This window comes from Leptopilina boulardi, unplaced genomic scaffold (assembly GCF_019393585.1).
Source record: "Leptopilina boulardi isolate dan_hultmark-lab unplaced genomic scaffold, ZJU_Lbou_2.1 LbouV2_125, whole genome shotgun sequence".
NCBI classification, from domain to species: domain Eukaryota; kingdom Metazoa; phylum Arthropoda; class Insecta; order Hymenoptera; family Figitidae; genus Leptopilina; species Leptopilina boulardi.
The window spans coordinates 574,164-597,517 of record NW_026137669.1 but is presented as its reverse complement, the minus strand read 5'-3'; the positions used below and the strand labels follow the sequence as shown (position 1 = coordinate 597,517).

At 33.5% G+C, this 23,354-nt stretch overlaps 2 protein-coding genes across 5 annotated transcripts in view; one reads left to right on the top strand and one right to left on the bottom strand.

Moving 5' to 3' along the window:
- LOC127291139 (eukaryotic translation initiation factor 4 gamma 2) overlaps positions 1 to 16,508 on the bottom strand; it is a 43,548-nt gene extending 27,040 nt beyond the window's left edge. For 2 of the 4 annotated variants that reach the window (XM_051320062.1, XM_051320064.1), the window contains exon 1: positions 16,190 to 16,508. The gene's annotated coding sequence lies outside the window, so the exon portion shown is untranslated. Of the gene's footprint in view, positions 1 to 16,010; positions 16,153 to 16,189 lie in introns of those variants that run through there. The other 2 variants (XM_051320063.1, XM_051320065.1) reach the window with 1 other exon arrangement.
- On the top strand, positions 5,764 to 6,786 carry LOC127291136 (uncharacterized). Its single transcript, XM_051320059.1, has 2 exons — positions 5,764 to 5,991; positions 6,067 to 6,786. The coding sequence occupies exons 1-2, from the start codon at positions 5,764 to 5,766 to the stop codon at positions 6,784 to 6,786; spliced, it is 948 nt and encodes a 315-aa protein (XP_051176016.1).
- Positions 16,509 to 23,354: the final 6,846 nt, after the last annotated feature.

Genomic DNA, 23,354 nt, shown 5'->3' with positions numbered 1-23,354 from the left:
ATTCATTATTAAACCACTCATTTCATTAAAATTACATTATAAAAAATCAAGGGAAACAAAAACAACAAAACGCAGAAAAACATGAGATAATATGAAAATTCAATTAAAAAAGACATTCACAAGTAGCTTTTAGTAAAAATGACTTCACTATTGAAAAAAATATAGGATGTCCTATAAATTCGATGTCACTATAATGTACGTGGTAAGAAAATTCATAAGTTCATATAACTTTTTTTAAAAATCTGACATTCAACTTTTATAATCTATCTAGAGACTGTTTCCAAAGCATGCTTCAACAAATTTTTCGAAGGTACCAAATGCTTTCACGTATTCCAGTATACATAAATTTTGAATGCTGTTAAATAATTTATTAATTCTTTATAGTAATTAATAGCTCATATCACTTAGGGCTAGAGGCTGATGAGAGAGGGCAAATCTTTGGGTGCTCTAAAATCATCGGAGTTGATTCACTCTTAAGGTCTCGACTCGGGAAGTGACCTGCATAGTCGTTAGGGATTCTAAAGGTCTCGGCCGCCACCGAGGATGTGCAAGATCTTTAACAGTCTTATGGGAATAGTCAGATGGCTAGACCATCAGGTTCGTCGATAGTGGCTAAACTTGTAGATGACCGGTCGAGAATTCGAGATGTGCGAATTAGAGATTTTAGGTCTCGAATCGAATCCAACAAAAGTGCTTCGAATCGAATCTAATTAGTGTATTTGGATACAAACGAGCATTTTGCACATTGTGAGTGTAACAACGTGGCGAGAACTCAATACGAGGCGAAATCAAGTCTTTGAGTTCGAACCTCGTTGTTACACGAGCAATGTTTATACGCTCGTGAGGCTACGTGTATCGAAACATATTTTTCTTTATAAATGCAGGCATAACCTCGTTTGCAAATCACTTTCAGCTATTTAAAATTTCCGACTTTAACACGCCCACGGACGATGAGCCAAGTATTTTGCGCACTGTTAAGTAGTGTGTAAAATACTTTGCTCATAGTCCGTGCGTAAATTGAGGGAATTGGTTATTTTGGATGGCTGTTAGTGGTTTGCAAACGAGAATTTTGCATGCATGGATAAAGAAAAAAACATGTTACTGGTATATAATTGTTACATAACATTCATGTACCAGTAACATGTTACACGAATAAGCGGACATTTTCATAGAATTGTTATGGAACTGTTACATGCATGTTACTTGTGCACACTGGGATTTTATCTTTAATATTTAAAAAAAAAATGTCTTCCATTTAGCTCCAAATATGGAGGTAGATTGCTTGGTTGCCCTTAATTAGCACTAGAAATTATCTATTATTATTACTATTTTTAAGTATTATTATTGATTATTTTTTATTTAATTTTTGCGATTGGATAGGCGGTGAAAGATGAATTGTGATTGAGTTTATTTTTGATAACAATTAAGCACGCTGTTTGATAACTGCACGATCGCACTGTTAATTAAACATTCAAACATATTGCTTGATTAAATATCTACTTGTCTCTATGCATTATTAGCTACTGGTTTTTTTTTATTCGTATAAACTGGGGGAGACAATCTCAAGGTAATTTAATCTATGTAAAATTGTGGATATTATCTGCACAACTAAAGGAACCTGGAAGTCGGCAGTCTATAATTGGAAATTTGAATACCGAGATTAATTGGGCGACCTTGAATGGTAGTGCCCAACTGTAACAGAAATTTTTGTTTTTAAGTGATGCTTGCTAGATTAATGTATGACTGTCTCTTATTAGCTAATGTCATAGCTATTTTCACTTATATCACACACCCGAAGTCAAGTATACTTATTATAACTGTATTGATTATATTTATTAAATTAACATAATAATAATTATATTAACATATCAATAAAAATGGACTCGTGTTAAAAGTTATCATAAGTAATAAGCAAGTAAAAAAGTAATTATAATGTCCTCTTACTAAACTCTATCAGGAGTGTGCACTCAAATTGATGCAACCAAAATAACAGCTTTGACTTAATCAACTATAAATCTTTCAACGTACATATTTAAAACCAGTTCATAGTAAATTATTAACAAATTACTCTTTTCCTTTAATGAAATCAATATCAATTCTATTAATACTGTAACTTTCTATTTTAAAATTCTGGACGGTAATGCTCTTATTCATATCTTTGCCTATATGAGCAGAATTAAGAGTGTTCTTTTTTAGGGAAAGGACTATTATGGAACTAGAGACTGAGAGCGCGGACAGGGGTGACTCGTTCTCATCTTCAGATAGTATGGAGCGCGACAGGGCGAGATTGAGAGGCAGAGCCAGATCTGCCTCACACAAATCACCGAACCAGAAGATTTGTTCACCGAGACCGGGGTCTGGTCAGTCTACGAGTTTAGATAGATCCTCATCAAGGAAACCCGGGTCCATGCAAATCCAAAATTTAGATAAAGCAATCATGGGGTCTTCAGAGAGACTTGCTCGGATTACCCAATCCCTTGAAAATCGTCTCAGATCTTCTACACCGAACTTCTCCATAGGGGAAGGTTACGAGCAAAAATCACAAAACAAAAGGGGACGGGATACTTTGGGCACCCTTTCTTCCTCCTCTGTAGTTGGGGGCCAACGATCTTCGGTCATTTCAGTCATAAAAAATTCAGAAGCGTTAATCTTGGTCTTGAAAATATCTCGAATCAGAAAAACCATTCTAAGGGCTCGATCAAGGGGCCTCTCGAAGCAACCGTAATAAGTCTAAAGCCATCCAAATCCAAAGTCACCAAAATGCCCAGTTCTAATCCTGATTCGGTCCAAGCCTCAACCTCCGGTCTTAACTCACAATCCCAATTAAATCAAAATAGGGAACTCGAACAACAAAACTATGAGTCCAATATTGATCAGGCTTCTAACTCAAAAAACAACTTCCAAACTGACCCCTACTTGTACTGCTCGTCTTCTTGCTCTGATTTCTCAGCGGATTCGTTCCGCAATACAGATGATTTCGATCCTCCCTTCTTGGTTTTGATGGAGTGCACCATTGAGTGGCTAAAGTTGGGGCGATTGGACCCTATTGCTATATAAAAATTTGTTGCTAAATTTATAGATGGGGATAGAAAGGTTTTTATTAGTGGTATAAACTAAATCAAAATTCAATGTGAGGATAGAGACGGCCCTAACTTTCTCCTATTTTCCGAAGAACTTGTGAATCATGGCTACAAGGCATTTGTCCCAGACTCTGCTTTTTAAAAAGGGATTCATAAAAGTTGACATTGAATATTCGGTTTCGGAAATCGTTGAGAAAATGAACCCGAAAATCAAATCCATATTGAAATCAGCAACTAGGTGAACTAGAAGGGGAGACGGTCTCCCACAAGGCTTAGTTGATTTGCAGCTGGCTACCCAGAAATTACCCCGAACAATGTTTATCTATTATGTCTCACATAACATTACCCCATCAATCCCCATACCGAAAAGGTGTTTTAAATGCAAGAATTATGGCCATGTTATAACTCAGTGCAGGTCGGGTTCCCCTAGGTGTGAATTCTGTGGAGAAAACCACTTATCCAATAATTGCGATATTCAGTATCCTGGCAACTATTGCATCAATTGTTCTGGGGACCACAAGTCCTCTTCGAGTCTGTCCTGTATTTAAATATGAATTTAAGATCAATAAAGAACGTTTTTATAAAAATATCTCCAAAAATGAGGCAATATTTCAATTAAAACAAAGAGGTATTTACAAGAGACCTATGCCTACTAATCATCCTTCTTCATCACCTTCACCGATGACTAGCCAAAAGATTACGCCACTTGCTTACGGGGAAGTCGTAATTAGCCAGAAGAACCCAATTCAACCCACAACTTTTTCAGTCACAGAAAGCCTTAATCCGCCTGCCGCTCATGATAAACCAAAGGATCAATTAGATCTGAACCCTTCGATTGAAGGACTACAAGACGATGAAGTCTTGGCCCCGAATATTGATAATGAGGATGATAATCTCTCATCAATTCGCCCCCCCCCCTTTTTTCCGCGTGACTTCCCACTCAGTGAATCCTTTACTTCCATGAGTTTGGAAGAGAATACTGAATCTGTAATGAAAACAGCTAACGAGGACTCACGATTATCAGAGGAGGCCATCTCGGATACTTTTCGCCCCAACATGGACCTTCACTTACATGACAGTAAGCAACAATAAAATTGGTTGTCATTATTAGTATAATTTTGAGTAGCAAGCTCCTGTCCACATGAAATCTATTTCATATTTTTAGTTAGAATTAAGTTTTTCATAAGTTTATCCCACAAGTTAATTTTGGTTCGATACCGCTCTTTTTTACACTTTTGCATAAATAAGCAGGTTCTTAAACTAACATTTTGGATTCACATTATTGAAGAGTTGTACAAATGACATGTTGAAATATTTCCAATTACGCCTACCGTAGCCCTAGCATTCTGCGCGTTTTACTTGAAGATAAATATGTTTACTAACCAAACTCTTATCGGGGATTCAGTATCCCTGTCAAACCCATCGCGGTCTGAGTCGAATCTGCCCGCCTTTCGATGTGCCACATGGAACGCAAGAAGCGTTATTAACAAGAAAATCCAAATAGAGTACCTCCTATCTTCCCGAAATTTGGATGTCCTGTCGATTTCGGAGACATGATTGTCCCGGGGCGTGGCGAGATGGGAGATCCCGGGTTTCCTCACATATAGGTCCGACCGACAGGGCCCCCACAGGGGAGGTGGAACCATGATTCTGGTCCAAAGATCGTTTATGGCTGAGAAACTGACCCTTCAAGGTCCGTGGGCTCAGGAAATAGAGGCCGTGGGCATTAAACTGAGTACAACTCTGGGACCGGTATTTATTATCTCGGTCTACGCAACTCCCGGCGCAAAGGTCACCTTAGCTCATATGTTGGACATGCTGAGCGTAGTACCCATTGATGGGTTACTCCTACTGATGGGAGATTTCAATGCCCACCTGGCATGTTTCGACTTCCACAGAACCAACCCTATGGGTAAAGTCCTTTTGCAATTGCAGGAAATGAGAGACCTCGTTCTGATGAATGAAGGTAATCCAACATTCGTCACAAGAATAGACTAAAGCGGGTGCCTATGTCCCTAGAGCAAAAGGCTCCTTCTCACCAGTCGAACCCACTTGGTGGTCCAGAGAATGCGACGTCGTTGCCAAAAATAAAAAGGCAGCCAGGCAGACCTACTTGAACTCTCCCAGTATGGACAATCTTGAACTTTTTTTTGCATGCTAATCACGAAACCCAAAGAACCTTCAAAGAACATAGACAGATAGCTTTTAGGGTATTCTGCAGCTCCATCTCACCTAGGATGGGTCTCCGACACGTGTGGAGTCTGATAAGGGCATTCTCTAGGAAGAAGCAAACGCGAACCAACATCTCAACAGATCTCAATTCGGCGGAATTCAGGGTCCTACAGAACAACATAGTCAGGGAAGACATCTCACCAATCTCTCGATTCAAATTGACTGAAATTGACGAGAACTATCCCTACAATGCTCCATTTTCCAGTACAGAGTTCTATACGGCCCTTTCAGCCTGTAAAAAAGACTCTGCCCCAGGTAGGGACCACATCTCTTACGAAGTAATCAGGAAACTCCCTAACACCTGTTTGGATAGGATTCGGAGCGTATTTTGCTCATGCTATATGACTTCGGATTTCCCAGATTCATGGAGATCCTCAACAGTCAAGTTCATCCCCAAACCTAACGGAAAGGGGTACCGGCCCATTTCATTAACATTTGCCCTCGAAAACTTATGGAGAGATTGGTCAATAGACGATTGGAGCATTTTGTGGAGCACAATGATTTGATTCCCCAACAGCAGTTTGGATTCAGGAAAAGTAGATCGGCGTTGGATTGTGTCACGTCATTGGTGTCGGACATAAAGGAGGGGTTCGTTTTGGGCAGGGAGACGGCCGCGATAGCTCTCGATATCAAGGGAGCATTCAACGCCCTCTTGTCGGGAAAAATTCTTGAACGCCTTGTAAGCGTGGGGGTCTCTCCGAGAATCATAAACTTTGTTTCCCATATGATTAACAATAGAAATCTTTTCTTCCAGGATACTGATGCTCCTTCTAAGACCTGTGGGGTAGGTGTCCCTCAGGGGGGTGTATTGTCTTCGTTGCTGTTTAACCTGGCTTTAGCGGAATTGCAATCAGTTCTTCCAGAAAATGTTAAATTTTCCCAGTTTGCTGATGATATCCTGTTGTACATAAGTTTTGATGATCTTAACGAAGCCCTGGCTGGTTTGGAGGAGGCAATCAATTCTTTGATTTCTTGGCTACGTTTATATGGATTAGAACTGGCTACGGAGAAATCAAAACATTGTATTTTTAGCCGTAAAAAACTGGACCTGTTGGACAATGACGAGGTCAGAATAGGAGAGACCCTAATTCCTTGCTCCCCCATCCTTATGTATTTGGGAATTATCCTGGACCGGAAATTAATTTGGGAAGCCTATATCGATTACGTGGCGGGCAAGGCTTTAGCGGCGGTAAACGTGATCAGAGCGTTGGGTAGGATATCATGGGGAGCGAGCCCCGAGTCGTTGATTATGGTCTACAAGGGTATCATAAGGGCCCATCTTGAGTGGGGATCAATTCTCTTTGAGGAAGCGAGACAGAACCTCCTTAGAAAATTGGATGTCATTCAATACAGTTCCATTAGAAGGGCGCTGGGTTGTATGAGGACAACACCTATCCCGATACTTCTATCAGAGACCAATGAATGCCCTCTTGCCCTCAGAAGATCGCTGCTCCTCCAAAGAAACTCATTCTGACTAGCTGGTTGGTCGGGAAACCCGGTGTGGTCTAAAATTGTGATCCTCAGAAACATGGCAACTTGGAACAGGGGCTTCCCTACGTACTGTAGGAGTTTCCCCCCCTCAATTATGCTATACCTATGGGCGATTTACTTAACGAGGATCCTAGGCCCATCAGACCGGGTTACTTCGATTTAGAATGGAACCGGGTTATATTTGATATCAGGAGTATGTGTGACCTTGAGGCGGGCAACACATTCAGAGCTTCTCAGGATCCAATTCAGGAGTTTGAAAAATATATTCGAAAGGAGGTTTCGGAATACACTGCCATATTTACAGATGGATCATACAATGATTCACGGGAAAGGGGAGGGGCCGGTGTATATATCCCTTCGCGAAACTTTAAACAAGGTACAAATTTAATAGGCTGTGCTTCCTCGCTTTCAGCAGAACTTCAAGCCATCTTCCGGGCCTTGAAATTTGCTTGTTCTAACTTGAATGGCAAGATTGCCATTTTTACTGATTCTCTGAGATCTATATCCACCATTGCTGATAGAGTGAGAAAACAGTTCGTTTGAAACAGTAAGATATTTACTTGTATGAAACTCATATTTTCTTATTTCAAAAACATTGCCCAATGCTCAAAATTACTTGACACGTATACTATATGAATATATCGTCTTGTTTCAAGTAAAGTACCTCAAGTAAATGCATTTACTTGATTCTATTAACTTTTTTTTAGTGTAGTCACTTAGAAGTTTTTTGGGTTGCTGATTACAAACTTGAGGTTAGGTTTTAAAAATTCAAAATGGCAGATCCAATATGGCGAAAGAATTTTTTAAAAACCGTTTAAATTCTCTTGAGTCTTGTTACTCGGAAGTTTTTGTGGTCACTGATTACGAATTTGAAGTCAAATTTTTAGTATTTTTTGTCGCGTGATAATAATAAAAGAAAGAGCTAACATTGTACGCTATAAAGGATTTTAAGGTTCAAGTTTCATTTAAAGTTGGTAACTTTTTTAATTGTTTTTTATATAATATGAAATTTATACTATATACCACATATTCTACGAGGATTTTAGCCAGACACTGGGAAATCAGTTTCTTACATTTAAAAAATTCGTCTGCCATATTAGATAAGCCATTTTGAATTTCTAAAACCTGACTTAAAATTCGTAATCAGTGACCCCAAAAACCCCCGCTTAACAATGCTCAAGCATATTTTAACGATTTAAAAAAAAATCCGTACCGGATCCGCCATTTTGAATTTTAAAAATCTAACCTCAAATTTGTAGTCAGCTACCCAAAAAACCTATAAGTGACTAGTTTCAAGCAAATCCGATTATGGAGAATCGCTTTATACCAAGCATGCATTCCTAAAGATTTGAACTATAAATTCAATGATACGTTTGAGGTTATGCGTTAAATACAGGTTCCCGCAATTATTCCATGACATTTCATTTTTAAATCTTAAAGTTGAAGGTTTCAGATTTTTTTTGAGCTCTATTAAAGATTTCTGTGCCCTTATGTTCACCTTTTATAGTTCTTTAAAAAGTGACAAAAATGCCATTTGTTACACATTAACCTCGATATTCAGGAAACTAAACAAATCAAATTTTTTTTGTATTTTCTTGTTCATTGACACCCAAATATTCTGCAATACTTAAATTCTTACGATTTTTTCAAATACTGACTAGTAATTTCTAATAAATAAGATTTTTACTTATTTTAAATTTGGAACGCACACAAACACAATCATATAATGCTCTGCATGTACACAAAATTTGTTTGTATAGAGCAGCGACGCTAGCGCCGCGGTAGACAGGTTCTGCAACAGAGTGCATCGTTATAATGCATTGTGGTTTGTCGGGCCTGTTTGAAACTAATAATTTTTTGGAAAAATGACCAACAGGAAAGTGAAAGCTGACTAAATTCCTGACAATTTGCAAAAAAGAACAATGTAATAGCTGTAATAGTTTCCGAGATATAGTCTCTCAAAGTTGACCCTTTTGAGGTTTTACAAAGAATCTCATTAATTACCTTTGTATGTAAAACCTCAAAAGGGTTAACTTTGAGAGACTGTATCTCGGAAACTACTGTAGCTATTACATTGTCCTTTTTTGCAAATTGTCACGAATTTAGTCAGCTTTAACTTTTCTGTTGGTCATTTTTCCAAAAACTCATTAGTTTCAAAGCTATATTGGAAAAACTGAAAAATACCGGATTTTGGCTAAAATCAAGAAAAAAAATATGTTTTTTTGAGGAAGCTATATCTCGGTCAATTTTTGGGCTAGAGGGTTCATTTTTTAATCAAATTATTCAGAATTTTATACATTTTCTTTTTTATGGCACCGATTTTATGCTAAAATGTCATGGAAAGCGGCAATTTGCAAAAAAATAGTTATTTATGATACAACTGCGTAAAGTGAGTGATTATACGAGTATGACATTTGTAGCACAAGGCAAAGCCGAATGATGCAAATTACACGAGTATAATCAGATTTACGCACGTGTATCATACAACATTTTTGGCAACACCCACCTCTAAAGTTAAGTACCTATTATGAAAAATTCCAACTCTCTATTAGAATAATTTCGATTGTATAGAATTAAATAAATCAATCGAAGATCAGGAAAAATATCATTAAGCAGTAGTGTATAAATTTAAAAACTTTAGAGGTTAGTGTTGCAAAAATTATTTTTAGCACCTATTTCTTAAAAAAATTTTAGGTTCCGGCAGGAGTTCGAAGTACAAAATTTAGGTACTTTATTTTTACCTCGCAATGAAGGATTTAAGCAAAAAAAATTGAGGTCCTGAGATAATATACATATTGCCTAATTGACATGTAACCAAAATGTCATTTAACCGAAATGCATATGTGCCATTCCGTGAGTTTTTTATCACTTTTCGAAGTAACCATACCAAATTAGATGAAACATTTTTTTAATAATATTTATTAATATAAAGGTCCTAAATAATCACTTTTTAAATAAAAACAATTGTTTATTTAAAAGATAGAACAATAAATAATAAAAAAATTCACTTTTTTTCTGCACCACCAAATAAATTGGTTTAAAGAACAAATTTTTCCTTATTTTTTAAGCTTTAATACCACACAAGAAAAATAAGGTTATTCGAAATAGTGAACTCACAATTTTTTAAACAAGGTTTGTTTCCTTTTTTGTATTTTATTTACTGTGAAACGTCTGCTATCGCTGCGCGCGACGTTCGAAAGCTGTCGATCTCGTTATTAAACAGAAGCTCATTACACTAGTTTAGTCATGAAGTAGTATAAGGAGCACTCACTCTATAGGCTGTTTTTGAAAATTCTTCCCCAGCCTTTCCAGATTTAATAGAAGCATTTACATATCCCCGATACTAACAAGCCTAGCGGAAAAGCGAGGAATTATAAGTCCCGTGGTACATTGTTATATAAGTGTTTGTGTATAACTGTCAGTTGGAGATTTTTTTAAAAATGTGTTTGATGCGAGTTAATTTTGTGTAATTATACATAAAAAAGTGAAAATTGAGACTGCTAAATTGATCAATGAATCAGCATTAACACAGGCAACTTGATACAAATTATTTTGTATGTATTTGAATATTAACAAAACACTTGCTGAACTTGTCATTATATTTTGTTTGTTTACATGTAAATATAACCTAAAAATAAAAAAAATTAAGAAATTTCGTTTGAAATATATACGGCTACAATGAAAAAAAATTATTTATATTTTTATTATTTTTATATAACTTACAACAAATTATTGCAATTCCTTTATTATTTCATTATGAAACATAATTGAAAACAAATATTTTAAAAATCTAAATTATATATCCGTATATAAATAAGCAAAAACTTACCAATTTTCAAATATATTTTCAAAAAATTTATGTTTTATTTAAAATTTTTGTGTGTAACTTTTTTCTTTCTTTACACTTTTTCTAAAATTATTATATTTCACTTTACACTGCTTACAATATGAGAACAGCTGTCACTAGGCGCAGCCATATTTTGAAAACTTCTAAGTACACCGCTTTTCCGCTAGAGGCGTCATAATTGGAGATATGTAATTTCGGATTTATTCTCATGCAGGAGACCTATATGCTTAACAAGCAGTGAGTGCTCCTTATACTACTTCATGAATTTAGTAGAAAGCAAGTTGTGTGAAAAGTGAGGTTATGTTGTCATTGAACGAAACGTAAACATTTCTGGTTATCACATTGAATGGTTTTTAATTACCTACTTTGCAGTAAAAAAATCATAAAAAACATTTTTGAAGGATGAAAAACCACACTTTTCACACAACATGCTTTCTACTACACTAGTGTAATGAGCTTCTGTTTAATAACGAGATCGACAGCTTTCGAACGTCGCGCGCAGCGATAGCAGATGTTTCACAGCGTATAAATTTTTTTTACTTGAAAACGGAGTCCCCTGGCCACTAAAATTTCAACTATAAAATTTTAATATTTTTAAGCAAATTCTTATAGAGAATTTTATTGCGCATCTTTTTTTCTTAATAAGAAACTTTCTATCTTTTTCCGGTTTCGAAATATAAGAGAAGAACTGTTTTTTCAAAAAAGAAAATTTTCATTGTTTTTTTGACTTCAACTAGCGACAGCTCAGACAATTTTACGAATGATCAAATCCTTCGACAGGTAGCAAATAATGAAAAATTTTTTATTAAGAAAAAAAGATGCGCAATAAAATTCTTTATAAGAATGTGCTTAAAAAACCGTTTTTTAAACATTACAAAAGTATGTTATTCAGATGCTTTATACGCACAGAGATTCACGCTTTCGTTATATCAGACACAAAATGAAAACTCTTAATGAATTTAAAGCTTACACTGTAAAAAGAAAGTACTAAAACAGTACCGATTTTAGGTATCAAAATAGAACCAAATGACAATTCAGTACCTGAAATCGATATTAAATTAATAATTTTCTGTTTACAGTGTAAGTTCTATGCAGAGTAATTGAATCTTGCGTGTGTCTGCATCCAGGGCACCTCCACGTGGTGACGGTGGGCAACGGAGATTGTCCGCTATTCAGCTAAGTCCCTCGATAACGGCTTTGATGCCGTCATGGTAGATCCACGTAGGAAACGTGTTAGGGGCCATCCATAAATTACGTTGCGCTTGAAGGGAAGGGGGTTCAAGAATTTGCAACATTCAATAGAAAAAATGGCGCTAATGTGTGCAAAATGTGCAACATGGGGGAGTCTAAAATGGTGAAAAATAGTGCAACGTTATTTATGGATGGCCCCTTACGATGCAGGGACTCGGAACCCCAGTATCGTCGGTACAAGGATTTAAAAAACTTACCTTAATTAAATGAATATAAAAATAAAGTCATTTTTTGAGGTTAGAAAAAAGTATGATCTGATAGGGTTAAATAGACATCGGATTCATATTCAGCGAACCCAAAAACCCCTAATTAAGCGAATCTGATAAATTTTTCAAAATAGCATTCGGCATATTGGATCCGCCATTTTGAATTTTTCAAAACTAACATCAAATTCGTAATTAGCGATATCGAAAACCCCCGAGTAACGAGTTTCGAGCGAATCCGATAAATTTTTCCAAAAGGTGTCCGCCATATTGGTTTTTTGGGGTTATGTCAAAACCCTGATCTGATGAAGTTAAATGGACCTCGGATTCGGATTCAGCGACCCAAAACATATAAGGTACACATAGTGAAACCTCCAGGTCAGAAACAAATGCATCAATTTAAAAAAAACAAAAATTTTAGGACTTTTTTATCGTTTTCGCCATAAAAATCAAATTCTCGTAATTAGCGCAGCAAAATAATTAAATGTACGTAGTATATAAAAAAATTGAGATATTTTTAAAAAATTCAAAATTACGAATTTTTAAAAAAATCCAAAAATATTGTAAAAATTATTTGCCCACATTCGGAGTAGGATTAAAATTTAAAAAATTTGAAAGTTTTTAATACAAAAAATTTTGAAAAAAATTGATCAGTACGTCAATTGAGGAAAATAACATGTTATCTTTAAAACTTAAAAATTTGATAGTATGTAATATCGTTTGAAAAAAAATTTCGATATTTTTCAAACTAAGTTTAAAAACACACATTTAAAAAAATTTAAATTGATGCCTTTTTAAGGAAGTTATGAGCATTTAAAAATAAAAAATCATTAAAATTCAGAAATTTTTAAAAATTCATATCCCGTAAACGGCTTGCTAAAAAAATTGAAAAAAATCATGAAAGCTAGTCACAATTAATACTAAAAGAAAAAAAGTAAAAAAATAATATAATTGAATTAGTTTCATAGAATTTTTAAATTAATCGATTGACATAAAACTTCCCAGTTGCTCTAAAATATTATTTTTAATTAACTTTAGAAAATTAGAAAATATTGATTACAAACAATGATATAATAATTTAGAAAAAACGAGAAGTTAAAAATATTTTTAATTATTGATACAAAACTTTATTTTTCTAAAATGATGCTGTAAGCTGCACTGAAAAAAAGAGGGTGCATTGCGTTACTTTTTCGAGTCTTGGAGCGCGACTCAGCTTTGAGGACTACTGTGAGACTTTTTAATTGTGCTGTAGGCTTGTCTGGGGAGCATAGCACGCCCCAGATTGAGGTGTACAAGTTGGGGGTGCGTTGCGCGCCCCAGAAAAGCCTGCAGCACACTTTCAAAGTCGCACAGTAGTCCTCAAAGCTGAGTCGCGCTCCAAGACTCGAAAAAGTAAAACAATGCGCCATCTTTTTTTCAGTGTGGGTGCCATCATTATTTTAGAGAAAGAAATGTTTGTATTCAAATAAATTACACAGAAAAACCGTTGGGTCATTCGCTCTATCAGGGTTGTGAAATTTTGGTTTATCACTGTTTGGTCCGCTGCTCGCCCACTTTAAGCGCGCAGCGTTCCCATTTTTTGTTGAGCTGACTTTCCAAAAGTTTGGGACGCGCCATTTGGTGCAATACCCGAGAACGGGCGAGCAGACGAACAAATTTTATGGTGACACTGATGCACTGGTCTCGAGCGAATTGGCGACGCATATGTTTCTCCGTGTAACATTGTTAAAGAATAGTGAACTTATTAAACATTTCAAACAATAATGTTGTACTGAATTTTTCTTTACAAAAAATATTACATTTTTTAAATTTTTCATTAAGTAAATCTTATAAAGAACAAAGTATTAAAAAATTAATTAGTGGTAAATTTTGTTTTGTTAAGAAAATTATCTTTTTTAAAAAAAAATTTTTGTTCAAAAAATAGTAAATCCAAATGATAAAAACTGGTCACGTCACAAATTTTTTTTCGTGTTAAATAAATGTGTCAAATTAGAATTGAAAATATTTAGTATTTGAAAATTTACTTACAATATCAAATTGATATTACTTTCCTTATTTTACTGTAACAACATAAGTTTAGATCTGAAGAAAATTGTTCAGTACATATTTTTAGCGTGAAAATTAAGATTCTTTATTTTTACAAAAACACATGTGAAAAATTTTTCTCTAACACTAAAACTATAAACTTACCATGAAATGAAAAATGTAGTATGAATTTGTTAATAACTTTAAAAATACTAAACTAATAATTTTCTTGAAATAGAATTTTTGAAAAATATAAACTTGATTTTTCTAACGGCTAAATTTAATTTCTCATAAAATTGGCTACAGTAAAATAATAATGCATTTACGCAGTGCCTGTGAGTCGATTTCGTCCTACAATTTACTGTATTGGACTTCGCGGCGGGATTGTTTTAGATGCAGACATGAAATTATGCTTCTTTTTTTATAACTGCAGGATTTTTGTCCCATGACTCGCTCCCGCTTTTAGATACATTATTTTTAAATTTTAAATGGAGATCGATTTTACTCAAAAATCGAATGATCCAAATTGATTTACAATTGCAAAAATCGACATAATTTTCGATCATTCGAAATTCGATTTATAATACTAAAAGTTTAAGTTATTTCTCGGTATAAAATTACATTTTCACTATGTAAAGCTAAAATTAAATTATTGTTAATTTGGAGGTAGAACATTTAAAAAATCGATTTTCATGCTCAATCAATCATCAATTTTGAGTAATAAAAATATTGATCAGTTAGTCATTAATCAATTTTGAGTTTGTTGTATACTGCAGTTAAAAAGTTAGCGATAAACTAAAATACCGTTTATAAAAAACTGACTTTCGATTACATGTAAGCTTTCTTTTGCATTCAAATAATGTAGAGTAATTAATGCCATTGTATGTTTTAAAATAATTAAAAAAAAACATTGAAAAAACTGCTCATCAATGAACTCTAAAACTTGAAATTAGATTTCTGATTTTAATTATAATAGAGCAAGGAAAAGCGCAAAATTTTCCAGTATAATCTTTCTCTCTGTTGAATCCTCTGAATATTTATGTAAAATTTAATTAATTCAATACAAATAAAAAAACTAGAAATATTTGTTAAGCAGAAAATAATCACATTGAACTTGTGAAGAAATATGTCATGCCTACGCGACACAACAGAAATAATTGGATTCACATGTATTATAAACGCAAAAAAACTATATTCAACGATTTTATAAAATAACGTTGCATGAAATATCGCACATTGATAATATTGTGTTCTTTCATTTGCGAAACACAATTATTAAAGAATAAAACAGTGCAATTTAATGAGCAAAAAAAGAAAAAAATTTTTAAAAAGTCAAAAAATTTATTGACAATTTTCTTTTCAAAAGGTAATAAATCTTGTCGAATTGAGAAATAAGTGGAATAAATAAAACTGAAAAATAAAATTGAACATTTCATTAAATATTCTACATGGAGTAGGAGACTGATCAAAAGCGTTCGCCTTTTTATTCTCAATGCCTTCCGCCACCTTGACGTAAAAAAGAAAAGAATTCTTTCTATAATTGTTAAAACAGAAACACAAAGCATTGAAAAAAAAAGTTATTTGATTTTCAAAGAGTAAGAAATTGATCCAGCAAGTATCTTCAGATTTGTCAAAATATTTAACACGTTCACGTATATTTATATTAACTTCGTAAATTGAACCTTTCGAAACGTCAAAATTAAAGTGTCTGAAAATGAAATATGTAATAACGAAAATGGATATGAAACACGAATGTGGAATAAAGAAAGACGTTTTACGGTAAAATGAGTCACAAGTTACAGATAGAAAGATGCTTAGAACCGACATGATGCACGATTCGACGTATGTCGTGCGAAAGCGAAGACCAAGGTGAACACTCACAGATTCTACTCTACAATTTTTTTAGAATCTATTTGTTAGTCTCAAACAAAGAAAAATTGCAGAAAAATTATATTTCAGAACAATCCAATGCAATGCAACACTTCTGAACACTCGCACAAATTTGAAATATCAATTTACAATCACTAAAATCGAATAAAATCACACAAGGTTTTACTTACGGCCAAGACTGTTGTTTAGGAAGGGTTTCGCAATCTATCGGTCACGCTCGGAAATTTCCGACTATCACTGTTAACTTAACTTCAGCCAGTTTAGTATATCACAAAAATTTAAAATTCTATATAATCACTACACTTTTATTTCAACTGGTAAAAAATATAAATACCTTATTTTATTCTGTACACTTTAATATATTTCTATTAAACTACCGTCAAAAATTGACTTTTAGATTTATCTTTTTTAGATATTACCTTGACACTAGTAGTGATAAAACCTGAACACAAGCATATAGTCCAAGAAGACTAGAGACAGGAAAGCAAACTACGCTAACATTCCACAGAATAAAAGTAGGGATGGGCCATCTCGACTCGATTTTATTTTTTCGATTAATCGATTATTCTGCTCTCGCCAGTGTTTCTTAAAGGAACTTTTAAGGTGCGGTCACATTTCGGTAGATAGCGAGGCTACCTGTGACGTCTGGCGTGCTATTCTTGAACTGATTTTCATGCACGGAACTTTGAATCGAATGGTTTAGACCAATCGTTGCAAAGATTTGACGAGCACTCACCAATCAGAAGTGTCGCAAAGTTTCGATGATATTGCATGGTGTTCAAGAATAAAGGGCCTGCTCCTAGTAAAATTTTCTAGGGAACTCGAAAATAAATTAAATGAGTCGAGAAATTTCAATAGAGATTTAAAAATTTAGACTCAATTGAAATTTTAAATTATTTAATTGAAACACATTTTCTATTTCTTTTTCATTATGAAATATATATATAGTAATTGTTATTATAAAATTGATATTTGTTGTTATTTAACAAAAAGAAAATACGAGCTGAATATTTATTGAAAAATCTAATAAATATTATTTGATATTGTTTATAATTAGTAAATATTTTTAAATCATGTAAAATTATCGTTAATAATTTTAAATGATATTAAAATGAGCGTAAAAGTATTTTATAATAATATTAATTATGATATTAAAATTATATTTATAAAACAGATGTAAATAAATAAACAAAATGTTTATTTATAATTTAAAATGAAACCTTGGCGATTTATTACGGAAGCCTGAACGGCTCACGAGCGTCTCGGACGCAAGTGGCACGAAGTCCGTCTAATTTGTGGCAAGTATGTTAGTTCGTGCCTTGTGGAAAGTAGATTTTTTGAAGGCTCATTCACAAATATGACAATTCCGTTGGATCCTGTTGCCGTCTATTTCGTCAGTGCTTTTCATTTCAAGTATAAAGGTGCTTTTATACCTCAAATTTCGATCGGATGAACATTATTTCTGAACCGTGAAAATGCGTGAAAAGTCATTTTCACGGCGGGTATTTTTGAATTGTTTTAAACAAAAAATGTTTTTTTAAGAAATATAATATTAAATAATTGTTTTAATATGTAAGAGCACTTTAAAATAGTGATAAAAAGATGATTTGATTGAAGAATTTAGCAAATTTTGCTTTAAAACGTTTCTGCTACAAGAAAGTGTAAAATGACGATGTTTGTGAAATGGTTTGTACAGTGTACATGTGTACATGTTTCTTTCAGTTATTCGAAACAATTAGTTGAATTTAAATTTATTTCATAAACATTTCAACTTACCGATTTATTTTCAGCACTCATTATTTATTACAAGTTAAAAAGAACCGACATGACATAAACAAAACTCTGAGAGACACTCACAAGGAAGAAGTACTGTACAAACCATTTCACAAACATCGTCATTTTACACTTTCTTGTAGCAGAAAACGATTTAAAGCAAAATTTGCTCAATTTTTTAATCAAATCATCTCTCTATCACTATTTTAAAGTGTTCTTACATATTAAAACAATTATTTAATATTATATTTCTTAAGAAAACATTTTTTGTATACAACAATTCAAAAATACCCGCCGTGAAAATGACTTTTCACGGTCCAGAAATAATGTTCATCCGATCGAAATTTGAGGTATAAAAGCACCTTAATTTCATCCGGGCAAGTCCGTTTAATGTTTTTAAATAAAAATGAATTTGTTATTTTTTAATTGAAAATACATGTAAAAGATTACATTTCAGTGTAAACAAATGATATTGACATCTTTATTAATCTTAAATATTCATAAAAATATACATTTGATTTTAAAAAATAAAATCCTCTTCATGTATTTTAAATTAAAAAATGACTACATAACCAAAAAATCTTATTTTTATTCGAAACTAAGAAAAATTAAAAAAAAACTAAGAAAAAACTTCCGCTTAATTCTTAGTGGAATCCTTAGTTTAGTAATATGTGACCTGGACAGTTAAGGCTGCAGTCCCATGGCAGCGTTTTGCGTTGCGTTTTGTCACTAGACCCTGAGTGTAAACATAGCAAACATATATCTGCATCTCTTTTACACTCATGGTCTAGTGACAAAACGCAACGCAAAACGCTACCATGGGACTGCAGCCTTAAAGGGACCTTTTGTCCGAAAAAATTAATTTTTTATTGATTGGTGATTCTGATAGAAAAAAGTTTTCTCTATCAGAATCACCAATCAATAAAAAATCGATTTTTTCGGACAAAAGGTCCCTTTTAACTGTCCAGGTCACATATGTATATTTACGTTTGGAAGGAGTATTTATGTGTGAACTATAAAAAGTTTGTTCGATGACATTTACTAATATGCTAATATTACTAATATCTTATAAAATTCATTTCTTCTTCTTCACATGAAATTGAAATGAAAAGCACTGACCAAATAGATAGCAACAGGATCCAGCGGAATTGTCATATTTGTGAATGACCCTTCAAAAAATCCACTTTTCACAAGTGGCACGAACTAAAGGAGCTTCTACAATAGCTCCGTTTGGCAACTCCAACTCCAAGTCGGTTGGAGTTGGTTGCGCACGCATGTTGTTGCCAACCGTCGCCGAGTTGAAAATGAAAAAAATAAATTGTGCGTGATCTCGTGCTCACGAAATAGTTGAGGTTATGTACCTTTAAAGCTGTAAACACGCTGTAAAGTTTAATAAATTATTTGTTGTTGTTGCTTTTGATGTTGCCACCTTCTCATCGTTTTTTAAAGAGAAGAAAAATATAAATTAAATTAAATTTTTCTTTTATAAATAACAAAATTTTTTTCCCCGAATAATACACACATGCAATGAATTTAATATTTGTAATATATAAATATAGTAATAAAAAAATATACAATTAATAAGATGAACTGTCAATACAAATTTTTTTTTTATATTTTTTACTGACATTATAATAAAAGTTTTTCATCATTTTGATTTCACAATATATTAAAAAGGTATTTTCATGAACATAACCTTACAATATTTTTATATTTCATCACATGAGAAGGGCGTAATCATAAAATGGTATTAAATTTAAAAATATTTGAAAAATAATGGAAAACGTGCGTTGACATATTTATTATATTTTTAATTAAATACGATTTTTAAAAATAACTTAACTTAAGATTACATTATTGGGATCTCTTGTACTGTAAGACGCTCTCTGGTGAAAATTTTTGTAACCCTCGAGAGTAGGTCGTTTTGTCTAATTTTGTCCAACTTCCACCAATCAGCGTAGGTTTTTAACGCGGTGTCGAAAAATGGTACCACTGAGAGGAGGTTAAATGATTAAGCCACGCCCCACAAGAGATCCCAATTCTCATTAACAGATTATTTTACTATACTATTTTAATGTTATTTTCAGAATTAAATTCAGATTAGAGTATTTAGATTATAGTGTTTAAAATGTTTGTAGAGTCTTAAATGTTTTTTTTTCTTCTAATAAGAAATCTGTTTGTCAAGGAAAAAGTTATTATTTACATGGAAAAATGGAGAATTCAGGAAATTGGATTACAAAAATATTATGGCAACGCATGAAGAAATTAACTTTTTAAAGAATTATCACATATAGTAATTATATTCAATGAATTTTAGACGAAAAAATTCATTCATAAAATATTAAACTTTGAAAATTATCTGCATTCTCTAATATTAAAATAAGCAAAAAATATTGTAAGGTTATGTTCATGACAATACCTTTTTAATATATTGTGAAATCAAAATGATGAAAAACTTTTATTATAATGTCAATAAAAAACATAAAAAAAATTTTGTATTGACAGTTCATCTCATTTATTGTATATTTCTTTATTACTATATTTATATATTACAAATATTAAATTCATTGCATGTGTGTATTATTCGGGGAAAAAATTTTGTTGTTTATAAAAGAAAAATTAATTTAATTTATATTTTTCTTCTCTTTAAAAAACGATGAGACGGCGGCAACAACAACAGCAACAACAACAAATAATTTATTAAACTTTACAGCGTGTTTACAGCTTTAAAGGTACATAACCTCAACTATGTATTTCGTGAGCACGAGATCACGCACAATTTTTTTTTTCATTTTCAACTCGGCGACAGTTGGCAACACCATGCGTGCGCAACCAACTCCAACCGACTTGGACTTGGAGTTGCCAAACGGAGCTATTGTAGAAGCTCCTTAACGAACTTGCCACAAGTTGGACGGACTTCGTGCCACTTGTGATACGAAACACCGCCACTTGCGTCCGAGACGCTCGTGAGCCGTACAGGCTTCCGTAGGAATCTGCCTTATGGAGCGGTCACACCTCGCCTGCAGGAGCAGTTGCCAATGGCAACCGTGTAAGAGTAAGAGAGATGGGAAATCTTCTATCTCTCTTACTCTTACACGGTTGCCATGGGCAACTGCTCCTGTAGCCGAGGTGTGACCGCTCCATTAAGGCGCCGTCCCATGATGGCAACGCCGGCGTAAAGCGGACATCATGAGAACAAAAGAGATGAATATATCTCACTATTTCTTTCGTTCTCATGCTTTCCGCAATTACGCCGGCGTTTCACGCAGTAATGAGACTGCGCCTTCATTGTTCGTTGAAAAAACGGTTACGCCAATGTTTCGCGCAACCGTTTTTCAACGCACAATTAATGGTTGTTGTGGGAATTTACATATCCTGTATCAGACTTGCGTACCCGTCTTGTGGTTAAGGTGCTTATATACCTCAAATTTCGATCAGATGAACATTATTTCTGGACCGTGAAAATGCGTGAAAAGTCATTTTCACGGCGGGTATTTTTGAATTGTTTTAAACAAAAAATGTTTTTTTAAGAAATATAATATTAAATAATTGTTTTAATATGTAAGAACACTTTAAAATAGTGATAAAAAGATGATTTGATTGAAGAATTTAGCAAATTTTGCTTTAAAACGTTTCTGCTACAAGAAAGTGTAAAATGACGATGTTTGTGAAATGGTTTGTACAGTGCTTCTTCCTTATGAGTGTCTCTCAGAGTTTTGTTTATGTTATGTCGTTTCTTTTTAACTTGTAATAAATAATGAGTGCTGAAAATAAATCGGTAAGTTGAAATGTTTATCAAATAAATTTAAATTCTACTAATTGTTTCGAATAACTGAAAGAAACATATACACATGTACACTGTACAAACCATTTCACAAACATCGTCATTTTACCCTTTCTTGTAGCAGAAACGTTTTAAAGCAAAATTTGCTATATTTTTTAATCAAATCATTTTTCTATCACTATTTTAAAGTGTTCTTACATATTAAAACAATTATTTAATATTGTATTTCTTAAAAAAACATTTTTTGTTTAAAACAATTCAAAAATACCCGCCGTGAAAATGACTTTTCACGCATTTTCACGGTCCAGAAATAATGTTCATCTGATCGAAATTTGAGGTATAAAAGCACCTTTAGGCTTTCTGTGCCACTTGTGGAAAGTTTTTTTTTTAAGGGTCATTCAAGGCGCTTGTATACCTCACCGATTCCGAGTATACTTACGTCGTGTACAATTGGAGTAAAAGAGACGGAAATATCTGTTGTCTCTTTTACTTCAATGATACACGACAGAAGTATACTTGAGATCGGTGAGGTGTACAAGCGCCTTCACAACTGTTCACAAATATAACAATTCCATTGGATGCGTTTCTTTTCATATATATTTTATCGTGACAACTTTTTTTCCGTATAATGTATTGTATTAAAATATTATATATATTATCTGGATTCAAACTGTCATTTACATATTTTTTTCATGCAAAAGTTGATGTGAATAACCTTTCAAAAAAACCACTTTCCACAAGTGGCACAGAATATGTATAGTGTTCTAAAATTCTCGGTAAAATAAAAATCGGAGAAGGTAAGAAAAAAGATTGAGGTAAATTACTGATAACAAGTGAATTTATGAGAATATTCACTTAAATGATTCCAAATTGGCTTTTTTAATTTAAAAATGTTTTTTATAATATGTAGGTTAACTCACAAAACGTTTATTATATGAAATTGTAAAATTTATTACTCATTATAAAATTACAACAATGAATATAATAGACTGTGATTTTCTCTGTTTTCATTGACAAGATTATTTATTATTATTTTTCCTTGCAATCTACATAATAATTCTATAACTAAATAGAATATTTTACAATCATTTTTAACAATCGCAGTTTTAGAGTTTTAAAATAATAATATTAAAAAACAAAAATTAAAGTAAGTGAAGCGAGAAAACCCTTTTTAAAGGTTTGAATCTGAGTTCAGGTCATTTCCTTTAGAAAACTAGTTATTTAAAAAATTTTCTTAAATTATCAGAGAAAGAACGAGCCGGTAATTTACCGCAATCTACTTTCTCTTCTTGACGTAAGTTACCATCTTTAAGACGCTTGTATATCTCACCGATCCGGAGTATACGTGTACCATTGGAGTAAAAGAGAAAATATATTTCCGTCTCTTTTACTCCAACGATACACGACGCAAGTATACTCGGGATCGGTGAGGTATACAAGCGCCTTTAAGGCCTTTCTCCAATAGGATCCTAAACTCTTGCGTTGCGTATGCATTGCGTGACTGACGCGTTGATTTTAGCATTGGTTGCCAATAGCAACCGACGCAATGCATACGCAACGCAAGAGTTTAGGATCCTATTGGAGAAAGGCCTTTAAGGCCTTTCTCCAATAGGAACCTAAACTTTTGCGTTGCGTGACTGACGCGTTGATTTTAGCATTGGTTGCCAATAGCAACCGACGCAATGCATACGCAACGCAAGAGGTTAGGATCCTATTGGAGAAAGGCCTTAATTGTGCGTTGAAAAAAACGGTTCCGCTAATGTTTTGCGCAACCGTTT

What these genes read in the sequence shown, in the direction of transcription:
- LOC127291136 (XM_051320059.1), top strand. Translation starts at nt 5,764, where the DNA reads ATGGAGAGATTGGTCAATAGACGATTGGAGCATTTTGTGGAGCACAAT. An exon ending in GAAAAATTCTTGAACGCCTT is followed by an intron (nt 5,992 to 6,066) that starts GTAAGCGTGGGG and finishes CTTTTCTTCCAG; the next exon opens with GATACTGATGCTCCTTCTAA.